Genomic DNA, 18,550 nt, shown 5'->3' with positions numbered 1-18,550 from the left:
GATGGCAAAGAGGGATGGAAGAGAAGTCGGGGAAAGAATTTCAGAGATGTAAGTAGGAAATTTCTCTCAGAAAGGGAAAGAAAATAATTTAATGAGAAAGTAAGACTAGAGCATTACGGTTTGTTTTTTTTTTTTTGTCACCACAGAAGCAAGTAATGTTAGATGCTCTTTCAAATCTAATTCCTTTACTGCAAATTTGAACAAAATGTTTGCTACTGATTTTCAGTCCAACATTTGGAATTTAAAAAGGTTTGGGGAACCCCTTCTACACACTTTTTCTTTTCCATTAAGCCCTCAGGGTGTCCTGAAATCCTATTATCCTAGATCTTGATATTGAAAGACTCTATTCAGTTAATGTCAACAATTGCCCCCAAACTGACCATCATGCTTGCCGTTTTCGTCTCATTAAGTCTTAGGTCATATAAAGTTCATCTCAATTTCCAAAATGTGTTGACTCCTTAGCAAAGCTCCAATTCAAAAGGCTAGTCAGTTACTAGGATAATCACACACTGGGTGAAAATGTTGACAGTCTGAGCAAATCTTAGTATATTACAAACAATAGATCTTTCTAATTTTTCCAACAATTCTCAAATTAAAAAATAAAAAAACAGGGGCAGTAAAATAATTAGAAACTTCCTGCTGTTATCTGATGCATCTGTAACAGAGATAGAAATAAAACAAAAATGACCAATACCTTAAAATTTAGTTTGTTTGCCTTTCCACATCTTCATATGTGTGGTTATCACATTTCTGTCTCTGATTACGTTTGCTGTGATTTTGATAAGCATGCATAAATTATGGGGTGTATTTTTATAATCCATATTGCCAGTGGCTAAGTAGAGTTTACAAACAGAATCATATTCAATACCTGATTGAATAAGGATACCAACTTAATAAGAAATATTTGAGTGAAGAATGGCAATGTTTAATAAACGTAGATATTAGCCATGAAGATTAACATAGATTCTATGCTTAAAAGCCTCAAAGAAATAAAACTGGTATAAAAGAAATGACTATAAATTTAAATCTTGTCGATTAGTACTCACTGAATTATCACAAAGTATACAATGCAGTATAATAACAAAAAGGGAAAGGTGTACTTCCCTGCTAATATCATAAGCACTTTTGTATAATAATGCATACTACCTACAGAAGCATCTCAATGGTTCTACTTAAATTGTAAATGGAAGCAGAGGTAAATTTTTTGAAAATATATTTTTTATATTATCTACAAGATTGGATAATGCTAACTGCATATTTATACATTATTGCATTATCTGAATTTAAAAATAAACTTTGCCTTTTCATGATTTCCCTTTAAATGATATAATGATGGGTATATATATATAGATACAGATACATTTATATGTATAGACCTTGATAAAGTTACTTAAAATATGCATGGATCTTTTAGGTATCAAACTGCATGCAGTGCTGGGATATTGTCTCCCAAATATGTGTAGTAGGCCTAGTCTATTAGGAATCTGAAATGTACAATATAGCCTACTACATTTGTGAGGGCTGACTCAATACAATATTTTAAAAATCAACAGCTTTCATAAACCCAATTGGAGAAACAAAAACAAAAAATAAAAATGAGATGAATATGTGAAATCCTAAAATAGTTTCTAAAATAAAAGTCAAATTTTTATGTGAAATTTTCCTAAAAAGGTCAAGTGGATATTGACTTTGCTTTGAATACTCATCATGACCCCACTGATGTTTAGATGGAAATAAGTGGGTGGAATCTTGTGTTGGCCTAAGAATCAGGCACAAGGAGTTCTCATACAGTCTTTGTCTCAGGCAGCCTGAGCATGCTTCTGGTATCTTTGTGATCTTGTTTTCTCTAATACAGGATTATAATTCCAACTCTCGTCACAGTAGATATTTTTAGAATCACCAAGTAATTACTTCATTGACTTGGCTCTACCAAGTTCAATATATAACTGACATTATCATGTTCCCATTTTATAGCTCACCAACTATTATGGGCTGAATTGTGTCTCCCTCCCCAAAGTCATATACTGAAGTCCCACTCCCAGTATCTCCAAATGTGACTATATTTGGAGATAGATTCTTTAAAGAGTTAATTAAATTAAATGGAGTTTATGTGACTGGATCCTAAACCAATATGAGTAGTGTCCTTACAAGAAGAGGAAATTTGGATAGGGACATGACAGAGGGAAAATGGTATGAAAACAGAAGGAGAAGACAGCCATCTACAGCCCACGGAGAGAGGCCTCAGAAGACACCAACGCTGCTGACACCTTGATCTCAGACTTCCAGCCTCCAGGAACGTAAGAAAAAAATTTTTTAAATTGTTTAAACCACCTGATCTGTGATACTTCATTATGGCAGTCCTAGCAAACTAATACACCAACTCAGAAATATTTTGGGAAGGCCTTCTTTGATGCAGAAACACATGAGAATGTTATCCTTGTTTTATCACCAGTCTCTATATGATCACTCCAACATAAAAGATCTTACACTTTCTTAAAAAGAAATGGATACAGATATAGATATATTAAGATGACAAAATACTCTATAAATAAGACAATGTCACTGTAAAACAGAAGAAATAGCTGTAATAAAGAAGTATTAATAAAAAGAGCCTTTAGATTTAACAATGAGACATAGCTTATGAAGGTGATGATGGTATTACTAATAATACAGAGACCTTAATCAATTATCTAGAAAGAGAGCATCATTCTTACTCCCATTTTTAAATGGTAACATCAGGCTGCCCAGTTATATATGTTTTAGTACTATTGATAATAACAATTGCAATAACAAAATAATAGGTATTTATTGAATTCTTGGTATGCACCAGTTGCTATACTAAAACTTCATATGGCTTATCACTTTTAATGCTCACAGTAACCCCATCAATTAGGCAACACTAGAAATCAAGTTCAGAGAGATTACTAATGTCCAAAAGACTCACAACTCCGTTACTCACTAGATGAATCATAGCTGTAGGGCTAATACAGGGCTATAGAATCAAGTGTTTTAAAAGGCAGCCTGACTCCCTGGCCATCACTATCTCTAGGGATTGTGAAAAATCTTACCTGAAGGCATTTCTAGAGTGAAGGCATCAGTGAGTTTTGACAACAATTCTTGCAGTTCCTCTTCCTCCAGCTCATCCTTTCCCTCCTGGATGTTAACTGCCCCTTTCCTTTCCACAGGTGCCAGGGCAGGACTGTTCATTTCAGTAGGAGCAATTTGGGAGGTGTCCTGCAGCAGTCCTTCCTGGGAACTGGATAGGGAACTAAAGATTTCCTTCGATGTCTTTTGTGCTTGGCTTCGTGCCCTGGTGCTTTGCGTTGACCCTGGCTGCAAAATGGCCTCTGGTGATTCTGAGTTTGGTAGAACATGTTCTGCATGTGCTGGACCTTGGTAACTTCCGTCAATCACAGTGGACTTAGGAAGTGTTTCCTCTTCTGAACGATCCTCAGTGGCACCCTTGATCTGGGAAGACTCTCCTCCCCTCTGTAAACTTTCTTCACCATTTCCATGGTCACGCTTGGCAGCCATATTTTGCCAGGAAGATGAAGGACGAAGGGGCTGCAACACTGCCTGGATAAAGAAAACTTTATTTATGAAGAAATGAACATTTATCTTACTTTTTCATTATGCATTAAATTTTAATATTCCAATAGGAAATTTTAATGCAAGATTTTCTTTTTTGTCTCTAAATACATTGCTATTAATTTTATTTTATGCTGTTGATTCAATGTCAACCTAAAGGTAGAACAGCTCAGATTCTAAAATATCACAGGGAATAATCACAAGGAATTTGGGAAAATGCTAGGTTCTGAAAGCTCAGGTTCTAAAAATATCATAAGGAATATCTGAAAATGTCAGGATATCTTGGATTGATAGATAAAAAGTATTACAATAAAACATTCGTAATGATCTATTTAGGTAGGTATGTTGTGAGGGGTTTCATAATAAGCCATAGGAATAAAATCTGGGGGGTGTGCTCTCCACAAAGCACAGCCCTCAAAGTGTGGTCCACAGACTCCTGGAGGTCCCCGAGACCCTTTCAGGGGTCCATGAGGTCAAAATTAGTTTCACAGTAACACTTAGAGGTTATTTGCCTCTTCACTGTGTTGACATTTGCACTGATGGTGCAAAATCAATAGTAAGTAAAGCTAAAGTTGTTGTTGTTTACCGCACATCAAGGCAGTATCACCAAGCAGTGGTAGTAGTGATGGTATTCTTACCATCGTGCACTTGCAGTTAAAAGAAAGGCAGTTCCTCTTAAGAATATCCTTGATGCAGATGAATGGATAAAGAAGATGTGGTATATATACACAATGGAATATTACTCAGCCATCAAAAGAATGAAATAATGCCATTTGCAGCAACATGGATGGACCTAGGGATGATTATGCTAAGTGAAGTCAGAGAAAGACAAATGTCATATGACATCATTTATATGTGGAATCTAAAAAATAATGATACAAATGAACTTATTTACAAAACAGAAACAGACTCACAGACATAGAAAACAATCTTATGGTTACCAAAGGGGAAGGGGGGGAGGGATAAATTAGGAGATACACACGACTGTAAATAAAATAGAGAAACAGCGAGGGCCTACTGTATAGCACAGGGAACTATATTCAATATCTCGTAATAACCTACATGGAAAAGAATCTGAAAAATAATATATGTATTTATGTATAACTGAATCACTTTGCTGTACACCTGAAACTAACACAACATTGTAAATCAATTATACTTCAATAAAAAAGAAAAAAAAGACTATTCTTGAAGGTGTAGCAAAAATTCTTATTTTTCTTAGTAACACATGTCTTCTTAATATTATATGTGATGAAATGGGAAGTATGCATAAAACACTTCTTATGTTTACTGAAATATAAAAGTTTCCTCTTGTGCAAAAGAATTAGACGGGTATTTGGCAAACATTTTTTCAAAAATGAATGAAGCGAGACTGTGACAGTAAGGAAAGCAATGATATGTGTTGCCAAGCTTAACAGTTGAGCTTTTAAGCAAAAATTAGAATTTTGGAAAACTTGCATCCACTACCATGAGCTTGCTTGTTTTCCAATTCTTAAAGACTTTTCTGATGAGATTCACGGTAGTATTAATGAATACGATTTTTTATGATTTTTTTAATGATTCTTTAAAATCTTGTATAATGAAATGGGTGAGCATTAGGAAGTTCGGCATAGCTTGGTGAACTTCCAAATGACCAATGTATGATGGTATAAAATCATGCCAGGATAGAAGATTCATTCAAAAAGCACAACAGAATATTGTATTTTAATGAAACAGGGTGTGAAAGAGATATGGTTTCAGATTCAATACTGCAACCATCCTTTAAGAAACAATCATTTATCACGTTTTGGTGTAGTATCAAAGAAGAAGATCTCCAATTATCTGAAAAGGCTATTAAAATACTCCTCTCTTTTTCAACTGCAAATCTGTGTGAGGCCATATTTTTTCATATTCTTCAGCCAGAACATCTTGCAGCAGAACAAATGCTGAAGCAGTTAGGAAAAATCCAGCTGTCTTTTCTGAGGCCAGCCATTAAAGAGATTTGTAAAAAACGTAAAACAATGCCAGTCTTCTAATTAAATATATATAAATATATATAATTACTGTTTAAAAATGTTCCATATATAATGGGTTTATTATTTTCATTTTCAAATTAGTTAATACATTTATTTTAAAACCGCTTATTGGTTTTAATTTTGATTAGGGTAAACAGCAATAGATATAACCCACAGAAGCTCCTTGGGATCCTCAAAAAATTGTAAGTCTCTAAAAGGGATGCTGAGACTAAAGGTTTAAGAATCAATGCTATAAAGAACCTCTTTGCCCCAGGTCTGTTGTTTCTAAATCGTACCGATGCTGTTCTCTCCCAATGGCACTTCCTTCGCAAAACTGGAAGATATCATCTGGCTGGTGAAAAGGGGAGTTGGTCAGGGTATGGAGAGAAGAGGGAAAGCGAAGAGGCTGATCAGAGTGAGGTGCAAAGGCTCAGGCTGCAGCCGACCCTCAGCCAGAAGATTCTAGGTCAGACTTCCAGATGGCCCAGAGTGTCTCCCACGTTCTATACCTGTAGATTCTGTCCCATTAGCTGTAGCTTCGTCCACAGACTGTCCTGGTTGGTTGTGAGTTCGTGAATCTTTGTTTCAAATCTGCAACTTTTTTCTTCCTGGCAGGCATATATGGCTTGCAACTTGTCTTTGTATTGGTTTAACTGTTTTCTAAGGAGGCTGCAAAGAGGACAGGTCTGAGTGGGTTGGAAGGGCAAGAGGTCAGCACAGCAAGATGCAAGAGCCCTAGCGAGATGTACTCCGGGTCCTCTCTGGGAGAAGATGCCGGAGTAGCCTGCGCCTCGACTATTACCTAACATTGATCAATCCTGCTTTAAACTGTTTGTTCACCATGTACAGCTGTCCTTCGTGTCTATTATACACACAATTCCCCCAAGAATTTCATTGGTTTTAGAGGTGTTTTCAAAAACTCATCATGCATGTTATGGATTACTTTTGACGGCATACCTTCAGCAGCTCCTTAAATGCGAATATTGACTTTATTCATTATCTTTTTGTCCAGAAACACTCCATTTAGAATGATAGCATACATGTCATGGCTAAATACCTAACACCGGCCCAAGACCACAGGGAGGGAACAATGATGCAATTTGTGAATTGTGGGTCTTGTCTTCTCTTCCTAAGTCTAGTTGTTCATTGGTTTCAGAATGAACCAAGTAGTCAGGGTAATTCTTTTAAAACATGAGGCAGAGGACTTCCCTGGAGGTCCAGTGGTTAAGACTTCGCCTTCCAATGCAGGGGATACGGGTTCGATCCCTGGTCAGGGAGCTAAGATCCCACATGCCTCGTGGCCAAAAAACCAAAACATAAAACAGAAGCAATATTGTAACAAATTCAATAAAGACTTTAAAAACGATCCACATCCAAAAAAAAATCTTTAAAAATTTAAAGAAAAGAACAACAAAGAAAACCCATAAATCAGATCATGTTACTCCTCTGCTCAAAGCCCTCCAATGTTCCCCTCCTTATTTAGAATAAACCAAAGTCCTTACAGAGGCAGCCAAAGCTGAACAAGATGGCCAAGGCCCTCCGCTTCCCTCCCTGACCTCATCGCTGCTTTCTCTTACTCACTGTCTGCCCTTCAGCCACACAGAGCTTCTGGCAACTCTTCGAACACACTGGGCATGTTCTCCCCTCAGAGTTGGCTCTTTTGGCCCCCAATGCCTGGAATCCTCCTTCCCCCAGGTTCTTGCTCAGCCCATACCCTCATCTTTAAATCTTTGGTCACCATCATACTCTCAGTGAGGCTCTCCCTCACTGCTCTACTTGAAACTGCAAACCAGAACCCCCAACTTCACCTCCATCACCTCCCATCTCCTTCCCTAGTCCTTCCCATCTCCTTGTCTCCATGGATTTTTGCCATGTCTAATTGCTACAGCACATGATGCGATCTTAGATTTTGACTTAGTCTCGAGCCTTCAGACTTCTGGACAGTCACTTTATATGACATGCTACCTGTTTTACTTGTTATTTTACTTATATCTTACTTACTCTATTACTAATTGTTTATTGTCTCTTTATTCTGGCAACTTTTTTTCTGTTTTGCTTCTTGCCATATCCCCAGGCCCAGGCCTAAAATAGTTCCTGTTACAGTGTATGTATACAGTGAAAATTGGCTTTCTAAAGTACGGTCTTATTCTTTGACCAGTGCGGTTGTCATATTTGTGGAAGTTGTAGAAATTGGCTCCCTGGTAGGAAATGCAACAACATTTCTCAATGTTAGAGCCTTTGAAATTCTTAATTGCCACAGATCTTGGAGAGGTCTTGGAATTTAGCTGGCGCTCCTATCCAAAGCAGGCATCTCTAAAAGATGGCCCTCAAACTTCCAGGTAGTCACACAGGTGAAAGAGGAGTCTGATTCTAAAATCCTTGATTGTAATCAGAGTTTCAAGTACTTCTTTATGATGGACTTCTCAGAAAGGAGTCAGCCCAGGGATTTTATATAGCAGACAACAAAGAAACATTCTCAGAAGGCCTCTCTAGACAGTATTTTCTATACTTAGAGTGTTGTGCTTGTTATGACCAGTAGTGACATCAGTTTATCTTTCTCCCATGCTGTCTATCACTCACATCCCCTTCCTCCTTTCTGGCCCATCCACCATGTTTGAACATCTAGAAGACATGCGTTCCCATCCTTCCACAATCCAGGTGAAAGTAAGGAAAGCCCTATCAGAAGTGCAGCTCTTTTCTACTCTGTTGTTTTGTTTGTTTGTTTGTTTTAATGGAGAAATTCTCGGAGAGTCTCCAGTGAACATGATTTACCCAATGCCAATACTTCCAGCAACTCGAAGCCCCATACTTTCAAGGTAAATATCCACTGTTAACAAAACAGTTCAGATTATTTGAGAAATAATTCCTTTCAAATGATCTGAAATCTGTCTTTCTAAACTTTTACATCTTTACATGTAGTTCTGCTTCCTGGAGCTAAGGAGCTTGAATCTCCCATGTACCAGGTCTTCAAATACAACACAAAGGCAAGTTAATTCACCAGGCGAGTTAATCACGCACAGAGCAGTGGAACATTACTTTTCTTGATCAGCACCTAGCATAGAGTAATAAATAGATAACTAATAATTGAATGATACTCTTTCTTGTAATGTAGTCTGAGACTGCATTGCTTTTTAAATCATCAGTGACAAATTGTGGGCTGTTACTGAACTTACAGTTGACTATGTATCTGAGGTCTTTCCACGCTCTTTGTTGTGAACCTGGGCCTATAATTGTAGGATTTGCATTTAATCTTTTGAAATGTGGTCTTTATTAATGCCCCACTATTCCAGACTATGATATCTTAGTGATTCAAGACTGTCATTTAGCTTATTATCTATGCCTTTTGGTATCATGTCACACACATTTGAGAAGCATGCTTTCTACTATTTTATCCAAGTCATTGATAAAAATAATGGGGCAGACAAGAACAAGGATAAAGCCTTCACATAGATTTTACTCACTAATCAGGCTCACACTGGTATTCTTTGTGTTGATAAACACCTTACTAGGAGACCAATGGTGTATGTAGTGGGTATGAATTATATAAAAGGGAATCATCTAGTTTAAAATAATTGTTTGAGGTAATTATTTTAAGAATTAAGTTTTAAAGAATTAAATTTCAAAATTTCCTTTTTATTTCTACATTTAAGTTTCAAAATTGCCTTTTTATTCCTATACTATTTTCCTTAATTTTATTTCTAATTTATTTTTCTTATACCATGGAAAAGATCAAAATTGTTTTTAACATTTAAATTATTATTAAATTACTTTAAAAGTGTTATTAAGCTTCTTTTCATGAGTTATCACAGAAATTTTAAATGTTCGTTATCTTTCATACCTTTGCATTATGAAGCACATCTCATCATATATATATATACATACACATATATATTAGCTGATCAATAAATTTATTGATGACCTATTTTTATTTTAATACATATTTATTAATATATATTTACTCATTAATTTATTGAGCATCTACTAGATACCAAGCATTGTGCCTGCAAAAAAAGGTCTCCCTCAGGGGGACCTTCTTATTGAGGAGCCAGGAATTTTGTCTTCTAAAAGAATGACAACATGATACAGGAACTCAAGGGATGATTAGTCCTGGGACTTCCCTGGTGGTCCAGCAGTTAAGACTCTGTGCTCCCAATGCAGAGGGCCTGGGTTCCATCCCTGGTCAGGGAACTAGATCCTGCATGTCACAACTAAAAGATCCCACATACCACAACTAAAGATCCCGCTTGCTGCAACTAAGACCCGGCACAGCCAAATAAATAAATATATTTTTTTTAAAAGGCATAATTAGTCCTTTGAGACACAATAAGATGGTAGACAGTTTCCAGCCAGCCTAGTAAATCTTCGAGAAAGTTAGATACTGTTGGAGAAATGTACTGATTTATTTTAGAAGCCGTAAGACACACACAAGACACACACAATACTTCACTGAAAATGCTTAACCAAATTTCAAGGAATAAAATCACTCAATCAAAACCCCAAACTTAATGTAATTATCTGGGTGGTTTTAGTTATACTTAACTACTCAAATAGAGTCAAAGCCCCCTTTTACCTTCATACTGGAACCATAGCATTTCTCTGTTTAAGGAATGTCTTCCAAATTAAAGAGAAAAAAAGAGCACTGTAAAAACTTTGTAGAATTTCTTCCTCTAAAAGCGAAGCAAAATGCTATTGCTGTGTCTCTGCTGTTGGTATTTGTTCACACGTGGTTCCTACCTTCTGTCCCTATGGAGAGCATTAATGGATTCGTGAGTCCTCCACAGTTCATTCCTAATGCTGACTATGGTCTAGAGAAGCGGGAAATAGAGAAAATAAGTTTTTGGGTTGAATTTAATCCATATTCCTAAAAATTCATAATAACATGATAATGATATTTCAAAAAAATTTCTTTTTCAAAAAGTGACTGGTGTTCATATGCTCAAAGTGCAGTCACACCATCTAATTTTTATGAGACACTTTTCTTAAAGATATGTAAACATGAACAAGATTTTTAGATTTAAAAAATAAGTCACAGTAGTCTTTTGCCCCAGTTAGGCTGCTGCTCAGAACGTCTCCTTCTCTAAAGCATCTGCAAAAAGCGGTTGGGTTATTTTATTTCTCTTGGCTCAAGAAATCTTTCACTTCTACCTTCCACCTTCTACTGAGAGTTCCTTATCTTTCCATTGCTTGTGTACTGGGAATTATGGCTGAAAAGGACTTTACCCTTATCTGTAATATTTTAACTTTCTATAAGGCAAACAGATTCAGGTCTTATTTGTATAATTAAAAATGTTTTTTTTTAATCAAAGAAAGAAATGTATTACATACAAAAGATAGGCTGTAGCAACTTTAAAAATGAGAAAGAGGTGACAGGGAGTAAAAAGAAAGTGAAAAAAAGGAGGGAAAGCAAAACCTCTTTTAAATTTCTTGCCTCAGAACAAAGCAATGTTAAAGTGAAACAAACTGTCGCATTGTGAAAATGGTTTTTTTTCTTCTTTTATTCGAAGCAGGAAATGGAGCAGATCTTCATTTGTCCCCGCGCGAGTAACTCCTGCTCTCTGCCTGGCACTCCAGCCAGAGGCATTCTTGGATGTGCAGTGAGGGGTGTCTGAGTGGTGCAGCTGCATGAGCTGCTGATGAAAACGCACACAGACCTGAAAAACCTCACCCAGAGGCAGCGCACAGGCTGCTTCTTCCTGGGCGGTCACAAGACTTACTCTCCTTTTCACACTTCTACCAGGAACAACTGCAATATGAGAACTCTAATTTCTCTTTGATGATTGAGAAACATCACAGATGATCGTATTTTGAAGACCTCCCTTAGGATCTGACTGTACTGATTACAATGACGAAGGGACACCTACAAGTGGAGTTGCACACGGGAGGGCAAGTCAACAACTGATTGAAAACATGATAAAGGAGTTGCAGACTGTACGCTTAAAAAAAACAAAAAACAAGGAGCATTTCTAATTCCTTTGATGAAAAAAATTTCACTGGGTTTTTTTTTTAAAGTTTCTTCCCTCTTATGTTTCTTTCACTTTCCTCTCTCATCTCTTCCTTTTGAAAATTCCTGAACATTTTCTTTATGTACGGATGAACTAATTTTCCCTTTTTCCCTACTTTTTAATTACATCGAATCTTAGGATACTGAATAGTCAAGTTAAGGTAATTGTGGGCAGAAGAAAGCCTTGTCTGTAAGTAAGCTATATTTAGAAGTTTCGGGCAGAGACTTAATATCTATGGACACTGGAGTAATTTAAAAATATCAAAGTTGAATACAGCTTCCCTTTAGGATGTAGACTTGGGAAGAGTCCCTTCAAAGCTAAACTTTATCCATTAATTGTGCCTTAATTGTTCTTTTCCCCTTCAGACTCACCTGACGATGTGTGCTACTGCCGTTGGTTTGTTGAGCCAGAGATACTCTTTGAGGTATTTGTTTGAAGGCCTCTGTGGTTGTTGTTTCTACTGGTCTAGTTGGACTTACATACCTTGGTGCTTCAGATCTATTGTACTGAATGGAGAGCCTGTTATAAAAGTAGAATTTTATGAGCGGTTGTAATAATTTTTAATGATCAGGTATGACATTGAGGAGAGCCTTTTTAGAAAATGTCAAATCAGCTATTCAATTTAATATCCAAAAATAGCAATAAAGTAGTTCAACTTTTTCCTCTGTGATCTTTTCCAACTACTTAGTTGATATAGAGCGAATTAGCCAATAATAGGAACAAAAATTCCATTTCCCTCCTTCTTGATAATCTAGAAATGAGAATGCAGAGAAGTTCAGGGATGACTACAGAAAATTCCCCAGGTCATCTCGTCCAGGTCAGATACTAGGTGTTCTAAGTGCAGATGTGTGTTTATTATGTCATATCTAAAAGAGCGTAGAATAGAGTAGACTAATTTAAGGTCAGGCATATCCATTTTATACAATTCCATTTAATTTCGTTCCCTTATTCAAAAACTATTTGAAGCATCTTACCATCTTGAGTTATTGCAGATAAAAAGACTTTTTTTAAAAAAAAGCAGAGAACTCCCTGCTCACAGAGACTTTACATGTAATGAACAGACAAATACACAATCATTTCTGACATAGTGTGATTATTTCTACAGAATGCAATGAGAGTATAGGGAAAGAAACGATTACTCTGGTACACTTTAATTATGTGTTTAAGGAGTGGGCACTTTGGGGTAGAAAAAAGCGTAACCCATGACTTCTTTGTCACACAGCTTCTGAGTAACACACTCTATTCCTACCCCGTCTCAAATCATTTTAACACCTTGGGGTTGTTCAACACCATTTTCTGCATTCATACAGATGCTTGCAAACAGCAAAATACATATTGAATTTGTTTTTGAAACAAAAATGGCATCATTCCATACACATGATTCTGCCACTTGCCTTTTTCTCTTAATGTATGATGATGAATGCCCTCTAGGGTAGTAGATAGGTGCTAAAATTTGTCCTTAAGTAGATTCACTATGTTCTCTTGTATGTTGTATCGTATATAATCGACCATTTTTCTACCAGTGGATCTTCAGTTTGTTTGTTTAGTGCCCCACCCTCCAATGCTACAATGTTTATCTTATTTTCTATGTAGTAGTGCTCTTATTCCTATAGGACAGAGTTCCAAAAATGGATCAAGGGCCAAATCTTGTGTATATTTTTATGTTTAGTAGGTACCATTCTTCTAAAGCCAATCTCTCCACATGTGCATAGATTCCATCCCCCCTTGGCTGCCGAATGACATTGCTCCAACAATTCCCCTCTCTTGCACCAGATCATCAAGTTTTCCCACTACAAACTCATCCCCTTCAGTATACTAACATGCTGTTATTTTCCCCATCATAACCAAACATTCTCTTAACTTCAGATACTCTACTACCTACACTATCTCTTTGTTCCCTCTATAGTAATAAAAAAAAAATCCTGGAAAGAATTTTCTTGTTTGGTATCTTGAATTCCTCAACTCCCATTCTCTCTTAAACTGCCTCTGGTCTGATTTTTTTCTACAACCACTGTCCTACAATACTCTTTTTGATGTCATCAATGAGTTCCTCAGTGCTAAATCCAAAGGTCAATTCTTACTTCACCCAGCAGCAGCATTTGACAGTGTAGATCATGCCCTCCTCCCTGAAACACTCTCTGTACCCGTCTTCCAGGATTCCTCATTCTTGGTTTTCCTCTTACCTCATCCATCACTCTTTCTCAGCCTCCCTTGCTGGTTTTTCACCTTCTCTCCAACTGTGTCATGTGGAGTGTCCCATGGTTCAGTTCTCGGTTTTCCTCTCTTCTCCATCTACACTGTCTATTTGGTGATCTCATACAATCCCATGGCTTTAAAAACCATGTATGTCAAAAATTCACAAATCTGAGCTCCAATAGACTTTCTCCCACATTCCAGACACGAATAGAAAACTGCCTACTCAACATCTCCATGTGGATGTCTAAGAGACATCTCAATCTTAACATGTTCCAAACAGAACTCCTGATCTTCCCCTATGATCCTGCTCCACTGAAAGCCTCCCCCATTTCAGATGATAGCAACTTTATCCTTCTACTTAATGTAGCACCACCATGACCATACATCTAGTATATGCACAAGAATTGACCTCTAGATCTGAGGAAGAGAATATAAATTTTATTAGTTGATTCAAGTATATAAGGAAACCTAATATGTGACAAAGTTGGTAACTCATTTAAGTGGAAAAAGATAGATTGGCTATCCATCTGAAAGAAAGCAAGCTAAACCTTTGCTAAAATAAATTTCAAATCGGTTGAACATTTAAATTAAAATTCAAAATAGAAACATTAGGAAAAATTTAGGAAAATATTTATATAGCCTTGCTTCTACACTGCCCCCTTTAGGCTATTGTCAATATTTCCTCCTTCGTTCCATTCAGCCACACTAGCCTCCTTGCTGTTCCTTGGAGCTGCCAGGCACACTGCCACTTTGAGCTGGCTGTCTCAGTTAGCAGTATGCTTTCGCAGGTACCTGTAGGATTCACTCCCTCACCTCCTTCAAGGCTTTGTTCAAATGTCACCTCTCACTGAGGACCACTAAGACCACTCAATTTAAATTTGCTACCAACACTCCCTCTAAGTCTGGCTCTCTCTTACCTGGCTTTTCTTTTACTTTAATACTTTTAACTTCTAATATATTATTATAATTCATGTATATGCCTATTGTTAATTGTCTAGTTTCCCCAGTAGAATGAAAGCTCCATGAGATCTTCATCTCTTTTGTTCCCTGATATATCCCAAGGGCCTAGAAGAGTGTTCACTAAAGATTTATTGAATGAATTATTTTTCAGATTATTTTCTGAAAAGTCTATAGCCATTTGTACTTCAACCAAATGTCAAGAGCACCTAATTTCTTCCATGTTCACCAGCACTGGACGTTATTCATTTACTCTTTGCCATTCTGATAAAGAAAGTGATAATATATCATTGTTCCTTTAACTGGCATTTTTCTAACTGCTAGTTAAGATGAGCATATTTTTGTGTGTTTAATGGCCATTTGGAATTCCTCTTCTGTGATTACCTATTTATATATTTGGAGTATTTTCCTCTTCGCCCTCGCTCTCCTCTTCCTCATTTTCTTCTTCCTTATTTCCGTTTCCCTCTCCTCTTCCCCCTTCCCCCTCTTCTTCCTTCTTTTCCTCTTCCTCGTCTTCTCTTTCTCCTTCTTCTTCTTTTTCAGTTTTTCCTATCAATTTGTAGGGACCTTTCCATAGCATAGTTTATCCTCTTAGTGAAAATATTTTTCCAAGTCTGAGACTTATTTTTGATTTTGTTTATAATATCATTTACTGTGAGAAAATGTCTACATTCGCATGTCGTCATATATATATGTGTATCTATTACTTCATGATTCCTTATTTTGTTGTCTTGCTTAGAAAGGTCTCCTCCAACACCAGGTTTCCTAAATGTTTCTAATATTTTTATTTTAAACTATTTTACATTTAAACTTCAATCAATTTGGAATTTATTTTCGTTTATGGGGCAAAACAATGGATACCTGATGGATGGCCAGTTATGCATCTTTTTCCACTGAACTGAAATACCACCTTTCTCATATGTTAGGCTCCCATTTATACTTGGATCATTAATCAAATTTTGTATTCTTGTCCTCAAATCAATATGCCCATTTCTGATTTATACTATATTATTTGGTCATGGTGGCTCTAGAGTAAGTTTTAACGTCTGTTGAGGAACAACCCTTCCCACTATTTTTTTTTTAACATCTTTATTGGAGTATAATTGCTTTACAGTGTTGTGTTAGTTTCTGCTGTATAACAAAGTGAATCAGCTATATGTATACATATATCCCCATATCCCCTCCCTCTTGCGTCTCCCTCCCACCCTCCCTATCCCACCCCTCTAGGTGGTCACAAAGCACCAAGCTGATCTCCCTGTGCTATGCAGCTGCTTCCCACTAGCTATCTATTTTACATTTGGTAGTGTGTATATGTCCATGCCACTCTCACTTCGTCCCAGCTTACCCTTTCCCCTCCCCGTGTTCTCAAGTCCATTCTCTATGTCTGTGTCTTTACTCCTGTCCTGCCCCTCTCACTATTTTTTATTTCCACAATTTTAAATATTCTTGTACCTTTATTCTTTCAACATGTCTTCAAAATTATTTTATCTTATTTAAAAAATCATGATTCTATTTGGAAATGCATTTAATTTAAATGCAGTTCATTCTTATTATCCATGGTAGTTATGCTCTTTGAAGTCATGTGAACAATGAATTAGTGGAAACTGAACGATGGCTCCTGGGGGAAACACAGGGTTAGGATCTTGGAAGTCTCTGGTCAGAACATTTTCATCAACCTATCAATATATAACCTTGTTTTTCATGTGTTTCTTTTCTTTTCTTTTTATTAGTTATCTATTTTATACATATTTGTGTATATATATGTCAATTCCAATCTCCCAATTCATCCCACCACCCACCCCCCGTGTGTTTCTATTTAAAGATATATGTATACTGTTGAATGTTTACTGTTGATTCATTAACATTGAACCCATGTAACTCATGTCTGAACGAAGCTTATTTCATACACGTATTTTTTGTTAAGACATATCATAGCCTTCTCACACCTAGGAATGCTAGCCAGCACTGCAGCACCATGTTTGGAGGTTATTTGCAACAGTGAAATCACCAACAAAAAGCACAAAAATGGGAAAAACATGGCACAAGATAGACTGTGTAAAGGACATGTGTTTATACTATAAGGGCAGAAACCAGAAGGCAGGGTGTCACTCAGTTCTACCTCAGCTGTGCATCAGGCAACTCACATTTTTTTGCCACTCTGTGCATTTCTGCAAGTGACCAAAGAAGCATCGCGAGTACTGATTTTAAGGTTAATTTTTGAATCGCGTACATTGTTATGTTAGTGTCTTCTCTTTTAGGAATTTGGTATGTTTCTCCCTTTTGCTCAGGTCTTATTTTCTGTATATTCAATCAAATATTACAGCTTTCCTTACATGGGTTTTGTATCTTTTTTGTTAAGTTTTTTCTAGTTTCTTTTAAAAATAATTTTACAGGTATTGTAAATGGGATTTTTATAAAATTTCTATCTAGCTATTGCTGATATAGTGAAGAGCTATTTGTGCATACATATTTTATTTTCCACCACTCAAAACCAATTAATTCTACTAGTTTTTGCTAGAGCTACTTGTGGTTTCTTGGGGATTCACAATCATATTAGCTGCAAATGGAAGTAATTTTCTGTGATCTTTTTCACAGTTTTTATATTCTTTTTTAGTATATTTGTAAGAATGTCCCAAAATATATCATAATAGTGGTGATATTTGGTACCTGGATTTCAGTTATGTTTTTGTAAGTGAAAATATTATCAGTGTAAACTATTGCATGGAATCCACATTAAAAGGAAGGAGGCTTATTAGGATGAAGAATGTTTGCTGAATCAATGAATGAATTCAATATTACCATTTGGCAATAACCATGAATCTCTTAGAAGATGGTCAGTACCAATGTGCCAACTTAATAGATAGCAAGGATATGATTTTGCCTATTATCACAATGTAAAATAGTAATATTCCACATTAATTTCTCCTTGACCAATCACTAATCAGAACTTTTTAATTCATCAGTATCTAGGCTAAAGTGGAAATTATTACATTAGAATTATACTTTGGTGAACAACTCAATTGTACTCTGATGAACAGAATATAACACACCAACATTTAAAGAACGTTTAGTTTTGCGTAGGACTTGCAATTCCCTTTCCTCATCTTGTCTCCACAAATATTACTCTGGGAATAAGAAGGACAGGTTATCCCTATTATCAGATGAAGAAACCAAGTCTTAAAAACAGTCCCCGAGGCCACACACAGAGTTGGCTGAGAACAAGACTTCTGTGTCTCTCTGTCCCAGGTTCAAACTTCACTAATGTCTTCCAACACTGGGTAATTACTCGAGTCACTTTCATACCCCATTCTAAAAGACCCACTTTATCTATCAATCCATTAATCGCTCCATCATGCATCCATCCATTTTATTACTCGGTCCGTCAGTCATTCAACAAACACTTATTGAGCATTTATCATATTCAGACATTTTTACAGATTCTGGAAATACAACTGGAAACAATAAAAGTTTCCTCCCCTGATGGAGCTTACATTATCGAAAAAAAATTTTTAAATAAAAGTAAAATTTGTATAACGTCAGATGCTGATGAAGTGCTTTGAAGAAAAATAAAGCAAGGGAGGAGGATTGGGAGTGCCAGAGTGGGAACAGGGGCTAAAATGATAAATGGGTGGTCAGGAAAGGCCTTAAGGATGAGATGACATTTGAGCAGAACTTTTGCAAGTATTTAGGAGGTAGGCGTCAAGTCATTACAGAGAAGTGGTCTAGGAATATGAATTCTTTAAAGTAAAGGTTTACGTCTTAAGAGTTGGGGGATCTGGCTTAGTCTTATGGGGAGGAGGGAGGAATCAGGGC

The 18,550-nt window shown here is 36.6% G+C and overlaps 1 protein-coding gene and 1 long non-coding RNA gene across 2 annotated transcripts in view; both read right to left on the bottom strand.

Moving 5' to 3' along the window:
* The window catches only part of LOC309631140, a 283,441-nt gene that overhangs the window by 243,444 nt on the left and 21,447 nt on the right, over positions 1-18,550 (bottom strand). The gene's annotated exons all lie outside the window — the stretch shown is intronic.
* DYTN (dystrotelin) overlaps positions 1-18,550 on the bottom strand; it is a 45,410-nt gene that overhangs the window by 5,744 nt on the left and 21,116 nt on the right. The window contains exons 9-11 of the mRNA XM_082396758.1: positions 6,092-6,251; positions 5,879-5,934; positions 3,069-3,622 (exon numbers count right to left, since the gene is read on the bottom strand). Of these exons, the coding sequence (XP_082252884.1) occupies positions 3,069-3,622; positions 5,879-5,934; positions 6,092-6,251 (770 nt within the window). The remainder of the gene's footprint in view (positions 1-3,068; positions 3,623-5,878; positions 5,935-6,091; positions 6,252-18,550) is intronic.

This window comes from Balaenoptera borealis (assembly GCF_965194805.1).
Source record: "Balaenoptera borealis genome assembly, chromosome: 6".
Taxonomy (NCBI): domain Eukaryota; kingdom Metazoa; phylum Chordata; class Mammalia; order Artiodactyla; family Balaenopteridae; genus Balaenoptera; species Balaenoptera borealis.
Note: the sequence above shows the minus strand (reverse complement) of the source record. Positions and strands in the feature narration are given on the sequence as shown.